General features: G+C 38.1%; 1 protein-coding gene across 1 annotated transcript in view; it reads left to right on the forward strand.

Moving 5' to 3' along the window:
- LOC150083071 (uncharacterized) overlaps nt 1-7574 on the forward strand; it is a 77244-nt gene extending 69670 nt beyond the window's left edge. Inside the window, exon 2 of the mRNA XM_090377008.1 lies at nt 7243-7574. Within this exon, the coding sequence (XP_090233134.1) occupies nt 7243-7345 (103 nt within the window). The 3' untranslated portion in view covers nt 7346-7574. The remainder of the gene's footprint in view (nt 1-7242) is intronic.
- The last annotated feature ends 759 nt before the right edge of the window (nt 7575-8333 follow it).

The following is an 8333-nucleotide window of genomic DNA, read 5'->3' on the forward strand; positions in this document are numbered from 1 at the left end:
GAAATGAAAGAGAGCAATACTCTTGATCTGATTATCAGCAGTAAGAAGAAGAAGAAATCTTTGTAGTACAGTAAAGATACAATATATGCTCGCCACGGCCTTGTAAAGGGGCTTGACAAGATTATGGGGTAATATAAAAACATGTATTACAAATAGATGAGAATTAAACCATGATATTAAAATAAATTAAACGTAGTATTAAAACATGCTATAGATCAGTTAATATCCAAATATATAGCTATAAGTATATACTTGCTCTGAGGCAGACAGTACACCAAGGTATGCACGTACATTTGTACAAAGTAATTACAAAGCACATATATGCTCATAAGTCAGCATATTTCACAGGCGTTCATTAAGTTGGTCTGTATACGGTTTCGCATTTTCTTGTGAAAGAGTCTGTCACTGTAAATGCGAGGTGCCATTCTGCTCCTCGTAGCAGAGCAGGTGGGGATATCAGTTTGAGTCGACATCAGGGGCCATACAATAGCATACAAATTCAGCCAGCGAACGCCTGTAATTGCGATCAGAAGCGAATTTCTGGAGGTCTACTCCGATCATTAGCAGGGCTTGTATTATGGGAAGTATTTGGCAGGGTAGAAATCTGTCACCTATCTTCAGCCTGTTCCGCTGTAGCTGAAGAAGAGGAGTGGCTCTTAGGGAAGGAGGTGGCACATACCAATGTCATGTGTCTCAGAAGTTAGGGGAGTTGGTATTGCCAACCATCATTTTGATAGTGGTCGCAGTTCTCCTCATGCCGATTATTTGAGGCAGCCGTGGGATTTTAAATTGATCGGCCATTCTGGTGGTCCTCTGTTGGAGGGAAGGCGATGTTTGCGGGTTGCCCACTTCAGTACCCAGTGCATTTGGCTTATCTTGCGTAGAACAGATTCTATGTGACAGTTGAACCTAAGCTTTGGGTCGAAAGTTACACCGAGATCGCTGTGTTTTTTAAATTCTATGCAGTGGATGTTACCGCCAGAAAATTCTAAATGGGAAGCATTCAAGGAAGTAATCATGGAAGTTACAAGGCTTTTCATGCCAACTTAGAAATACTGTTGATGGCTTAGACTTGTATGGATGTGAAATGATTATTAGACTTGTGACCAATTAATTAGACTTGTGGCAGACAACAAAAATGCATGGGAAATATAAAAATTAACAGGCGATACAAAAGAAAGCCTATGTTAGATATAAACCAGTTTGCATTTAAGTCCCAAAGGAAGTTAGGCAAGCTAAGGTAGATTATGAGAAGTCCCTGGCAAAGAAAAAGAACAAAGATTTCAGTACTTATGCAAAAACAAAAAGGAAGGGGGTTGAATCGCATTGGCCCAGTTGATATTAAAGGCTTTAACTGTTGATGATCCTGATCTGGTAGCTGACAAACTAAATAGGTATTTTGGATCTACATTTATACATGAGGAATTGTTTAGGGAAAGGGATGTCAGACGTTTATAAAATTCTAACAAGTAGCTAAATTATTTTGTGATAACTGAGAAGAAAGTGGAAAATAAATTATTCAAGCTAAACACAAAAAGGGCACCTGAAGCGGATGGGATCTATCCCATTACAGTAAGGGAGGCAGCAACGGAATTAAGCAAACGGTTATACATAATTACGAGGGGGTTTCTTTGGATTCAGGAGAGGTCCCTATGAACCGGGGATGCGCGAATATACCCCAAGTTCACAAAGGGGGAGGTCAAAGGGTGACAACAGTAATTACAGACATGTTAACTGGACTTCTGTTCCAGGAAAAATAATGGAGTCACTAGTTAAAGAAGTAATGCAGGACTACCTAGACAGGAATGCAGCTATATTGCAGTCACAGCATGGATTTGTTAAGGGCCGATCTTGTCTTACCAATCTGATTGGATACCATGACACAGTAACAAAGGGTTTAGATGCAAAAATATTTCTGACATCATATAATTAGATTTCAGAATGGCTTTTGATACTATTCTATATAAAGATTCCTATACATTTTGGAACAGTGTGGAATTAAGGGCAGTGAACACTATTCTTCTTCGACTGATATTATTACTAGCAGATTTCCCCAGGGTGTTCCGTGCTGGGTCCATTGTTGTTTTCTATATTTATTAACAATATTGATGAAGATATATTGGGCTTAATGTAAAAGTTTGCAGACGATATACGGATTAGCAGGGTGGTTAAAGACAGTAATCAAGATATGCTAAGGGAACAAGATCTAGAAAAATTAGGCAGACTGGCTGAGAAGTGGCAAATGAAGTTTAATATTGACAAATACAAGGCACCGCATATCGGTAGCAGTAATTCCAGATTAGCGTACCAATTACGGTGGGCCACGCTCAGGGTAGTGAAGAATGAAAAATTCTGGGGTTTCTGTGCAGTCAGATATGAAGTTATGAGCAGTACAGGCAGGTGGCCAGGACAGCTCCTGAGGTTTTGTCAATGATATATATGAATTTTGCCAAATATAAGATCGTACAGATCATTTTTATTTATCATCTCATTTCATCCACCCCAAGAACAAAACATCGTTCAGAAACACAAATAACACATTAATTATATTTATTAGTGTTGGGAACTTCATTTCATAAAGTTGCCAAATCCTTCATGTTTAGTAATAATGCGTAGCAGTTGGAACGTGAAGATGCCAAAAACATGCTCCAACGTTTCCTACGATACAGAAAAAATTTCACGTTCAGTCGTTAGCTTCAGGATAGATATGGTTCATGGATTCTTCTGAAGCACTCTGCCTTGCAGATCATTCCGGAGATAAAAATACATGGGTTTAAATCAGGTGACACTGGAGGCCGTGCCCGTCGTTTGCATTAACCAAAAGTTAGTGGTTAGAAACCACCCTGTTTTCAAAAATTTCATCCAGGAACCCCAGGATAACACCTACAGGGTATTCAGTGCTGCCAATCAAATTTCTCTACAGAGTAATGATACAGTTGGTAAATTTTAAACTTACAAAACTGCAAAGAAAATAAATAGTAGGATGAATTAAAAATCACCGTGTATTTTCCAGATGCCCATATATTAAAATTTAGAATTACAGTCACATGCTGGATTAAACGGTATTCTTAAGTATCGTAAGCGTTCATTGTATTGACAAATATTTTACATCTATACAATAAAGTGGTTGTTAACGAAAAACATGCCGAACAGCGGATTATAAGACATAAGGAACCTCATTTAAACTCCAAGAACTAACGAGGAACACATCGCATTGAAATAATACATTGTGGGAATCCGGCACGTACAGAGCTGCTGCCATCTAGCGTTTACATATTGAAACATAATGAGAAGTCTGAACTTTATGCGATGCAATGAATACGACCATTCTAAGTGCTTCTAATAATATAAAAAAAATTCTCTTTATTTTCCGAAAAATCTTAGGGTCAAAGGAGTTGAAGTTATCCAACATCATCAGAATAATCAAGTGGTTAACGAGTTTAGCTTATCCCACAAAAATTAACTCTATGAATGAACAGATCCTGTTCCGACGGAATCTGGCCAATAGATTAAAAAGACAACAATAATAACAGATGCTTGATTGTTAACATATGTACTGAGTGATCACTGAATTATGACCACCTACCTAATACTTCGTAGGTCCCTTTTGCCCTCAGTACAGCAGCTATCCGAGTGGCATTGATTCAACAAGATGTTGGAAGCGTTCAGGAGGTACAGTATGGCCAACCAAGCTGTGTGTAATGCGGTCAGCAATGCAGGTATGGAGGTGATTGGTGTATCCAGACGCTTAATATGCCTTTCAATGGTGTCCCACAAGTGCTCTATGGGATTCATGTCGGGGGGGGGGGGTTTCGGGGCCAGTCAATACGCTGGAAGTCAGAACTGTGTTCCTCAAACCAATCCTGCTAAACAAGTGCCCAATGGCTCGGTGCATTGTCATCTTGGAAGACACCATCGCCATTCGGGAAAAAGTGTAACACAGCAGGGCGTACACAGTCAGCAAGCAATCGATGATAGTGGAGACCACTGATACGTTGTTCCACATGCACCAGGGGTCCAAGTTCTTGCCAGTGAAACATTCCCCACACTACACCACTTTTGATACTATGCATGATGGATGAAGAGCCTCATGTTGTTGACGCCAAATCCGTACACGACCATCCACGGTGTGAAGTAAATAACGTGACTCAATCGACCAACACACCTTCTTCCATCTTCTAACGTCCAATTTGCATGCTCTTTGAACCAGGCGAGTCTTTTACGCCAATGAACCTTTGTTAGGAGAGGATGCCGTAGGGGTCGTCTGCTGGTATAGCCCATAAGTGCGACGCACATGCCAGATATTGTTCCGAGTTGGCCCATGTTGTATTGGGTAGTCAACTCATCAACAGTTTACTAAATGCATAAATTTTGAGTTATTACTATTTTATTATTATATTAATCATAGTAAAACGTTAAATGCATGTTAGGCCCCAACTGGAGAGACCTAACGAATCTCCCTGGTCGTAGACGGGAATCGAACCCAGACCTCTTCAAACGAGTAGCAGGCGGCGGTGTATCGTGTCGACTAAACCTCCATGGAGGGCAGTATTATAACATTTAATAAAATTAATCAGTAATTATGTTTTACTTATTTTATTATATGATAATATTATATAACTCATAAACTAATTAATAAACATATTGTTGCGTCTCCGTAGCCAGGTGGGCAGGAGCAGCAGTGCGTAGCACACGCTTCTTGATTAGACCGGGGTTCGAGCCCGTGACCCCCCCCCCCAAAATACGAAGGATGCGGAAAAGGTCAGGGAATGACCACCGCATATCCCCGGAGCAATATGGCCTTAGTTGCTAATGCTCCTAAAAAAATAACAAACAAAACAATAACCATATTATTTAACGTATAGGTTAGTGCAATTGCATCCAATTAATTGGTAGCATCTACCACAGTAGACTAAGGCGCATTTAGGGCTAGAGCCTCAAGCTGCGAACGAATTTAGACTATGTATATAAAGTGCTTAGCATCATAATACACAGCCATTTCTGAATAAACAGAAAATTTTTAAGGTTTTTAACTACCATAGTAGTTAAATTGGCATCGCTTTAATTATATCTCATATTGTGAATACTTTGCAGTCTAATACATATTATTTAATAAATATGTAAAATACAGCTGACTTTTTTTTTTCTGATCCTTGGAATTTTTTTGATGTAAATATTATTACGATTTCAATAATCACGACTGCGATTTTTCTCCTGTCAACTCTCGGGTTACTGAAATATGAGTAGTGTGGCTAGTGAATGAGTGACTCGACTCGGGCACTCGAGTCATCAATAATGTAATGGCTCGAGTCATTGAGAAGCGCCGTATTAATTGAACTACCTTGGCACGGATATCGATAGCAAATATACCTGTGCTTCAGTTATTACAAGATGGCCAGATCCAACTATGAAAATCGACCAACAAATCAACCCGGTTTGACTCTACTGTGGCACATCTTGTTCAAATAGGGAATCCTCGAGCATCCAGCGTTGTTTAACTAGTACTGTATTATTTAAATCAGCCCATGAAAATCTACTAAATTAGTAGGAAGAAAACAAAACCATTTATTCGAAGCTTTTCGAATTAGTCAACAGCAGAATTTGTATAACTGCAACTTCAGTTCCACTTTTCTCGAAAGAGAAACAGAGGGTCACCGAGAAGCGTAAGAGGTCGACAAGAGAAAGTTTCTAAAATCATGTTTCTTAATTGCAATCTAAAAATAAGCAAAACATTCAAAATTTTTAAAGTTGTTATAGCACGTTTTATTGTTTGTGTTCTTCAGCTCCTAATCCTACTGTATTTATCATCTTTTCACTCTATTAGTTTTATCTCTTCATAATTAATGTGAAATTTTATTACAATGTTCTGTTTTTTTTTTTTTTTTTTTTTTTTTTTTTTCGCGAATTACAGTACACTGGAATTTTTCCTGTATAGTGTGAATAAAATAAACTTGCAATAAATTCGTAGACTGACAAAGCGATCAAGATTCCAATATGAAAGAAAACGTGCAATCAATACATAGAATGAGCGCGTTGATTCGTGGAGGAAAGAGTAGTGGCGTATAATCCTATAGTGCTGGAGGCGCAATTACCCCGGGCCCTGAACTCATGAAGATCTGAAAAGAAAAAGAGAAAGACTTTGCGGGTCAATACAGAAGCGTTATAGGGCCCAAGCTTGTAATGATATACCACTGAAAGGGGAGGGGAATAATATCAAATTACGCACTATTTCCATTTATAATATTATATTAGAAGTATTTGGGGTGTTTTTTCCTATATGCAGCCTCTGTAACCGAGTGGTCAAGAGCGGGGATGCAGTAGTACAGGCTCTTTGAGTAGACCGGGGGTTTCAGCCCCTTACTGCTGAATACGGTCGATCTGCCAACCCGCACTCGACCAGTGTAGCAAATTATGGTCCATTTCCTACAACATGAATTGTTGAGGAGACTTCCATCCTGCAGTGCACTAGCTACTGGCTGTTAGTGCAGTGCACTGGCTAATGGAAGTATAATGGCTGCAGTTTACCTTTACTGTTTTTTTTTTTTTTATTTTCCTATATTGGTACCCCTCCAAAAAAAGAGAGAAAAAAAAAAAAAAAACGAAGGCTGGATCTCCTCCATCCCCCTTGGGAATTACCTAGCTGTATTTCCAAGGCCACATCACTCGTTTGGAGAGATATGGATTCGCATCCCACGGGATACGAATCCATATCTCTCCAAACGAGTGACAAGTAGCGTAACCACTTTACTCACTGAGGATATGAAACCAGCATAACAAAGAATAGAGATGAATGACCAGGTATGAATACTAGCTTAAGATAGGGAATAAAAGTGAGGTGACCAGGTATGAATACTAGCTTAAGATAGGGAATAAAAGTGAGGTTATCAGTCGAATACTGATATAAAACTATAAATCTAGTTATAAAACTAGATTTTACAAGAAAAATATTGAAGTCGAGACTGAAATTTTACGACAGCTCCACGAGCCAATAAAAACGCTTAGATCACTACTTGCAGACCGTAGTTTGGAGTATTCCCAAAAAATTTAGATTTGAAAGGTGCGCTTCAGAAACTTCAAATAAAGGACCTTTGAGTAGATTAAAAACTGTTAAAAATCACGTTCCGAATATATTCATACAATTTAACATATTTTTTATTCTTAAATTTTTTTACTTCTTTTATATTTTAAAAATTTTATAAGAAGTTCAAAAATTAAATTTGTTTTGTCAATTTATACTTTCAGACGCTGTAATCAGAAGAGGAAGAATCTTCCACCATTAGCCAGTGCCGAGACTCTATCTCCTTCTCTACGATCATCGTACGCCAGCATCGACAGTGTAGTATAGCATCAAATTCTGAGGAAAACGTACACCAATCCTACGGCCAACTTTATGGTTTCGTCAGTTTAAAGAAGTCGCCTGAACTAATCTAAATGCCGCGAAGTATATTCCAATGTGCCATCTTAAAGACTAAAGAGAAAATCCTACAATTTTAATTCTTACAAAGCGCAAACTGCATGCGAATAGATGTTTTGTGCCTGGTGTGTGGCCTAATGTGACCGTGTGGCTGCGATCTCCCCATGATACTTTTCTTAAAGAACATTTCGATTTTTACTGGCAATACTCGATATAGCAAAAGTCTTTTATATAGCTTTAATACGTTTCAGAAAATTCGTCCAGGTACTTTTATATAGCGAGTGTGATTTTATAGAGTAGACATAGTTTGTACTGTGCAGCATTTCGCTAAACCGGCTTCTGACTGTTGCTACCCTTTCGATAAAATAAAACGAATGGTTACAGTAACAGTAATTGGAATAGTGTGGTTAATACAGATTTGCCATATGTACATAGGGAAGTGTCGGGAGAAATTTCAAGAAAAGTAAAAATCACTAATTTATCATTTTTTATGTCGAAAAAAAAATCTAAATCTCTCTTCCGTCTCTACGAAGGTAAAGACGAAAAGATGAGAGTGCATCCTTCTTCTTTTTTTGTCTCTTGTAGCCAAGTTATATGGTTTCCCCGATTTAGGGGAGATCAACAATAGCTGAACAATAAAAAAATAAAACTTATATATATTATGACCATCCCACTGCAATCGCTTTCACATAAAATATCTGTATAAGTAGAGGGGAAAATGGCAATTGATTGATTAAATTAATCAATCTATTAAATAGTAATTAAAAAGTAATTTAATCAATCTACATTGATTAAATAACTTTAAGAAGATGATGAAGATCGAGAATTATATTAATTATATTGTGGCATGCGACCACCTAACAATGGACTCGCTAACTGCTCATCATCCATAACCAAATGTCTTAACGAGTTCTGCAAT

Source organism: Mastigoproctus giganteus, chromosome 7 (genome assembly GCF_048544385.1).
Source record: "Mastigoproctus giganteus isolate SK-2022 chromosome 7, ASM4854438v1, whole genome shotgun sequence".
NCBI classification, from domain to species: domain Eukaryota; kingdom Metazoa; phylum Arthropoda; class Arachnida; order Uropygi; family Thelyphonidae; genus Mastigoproctus; species Mastigoproctus giganteus.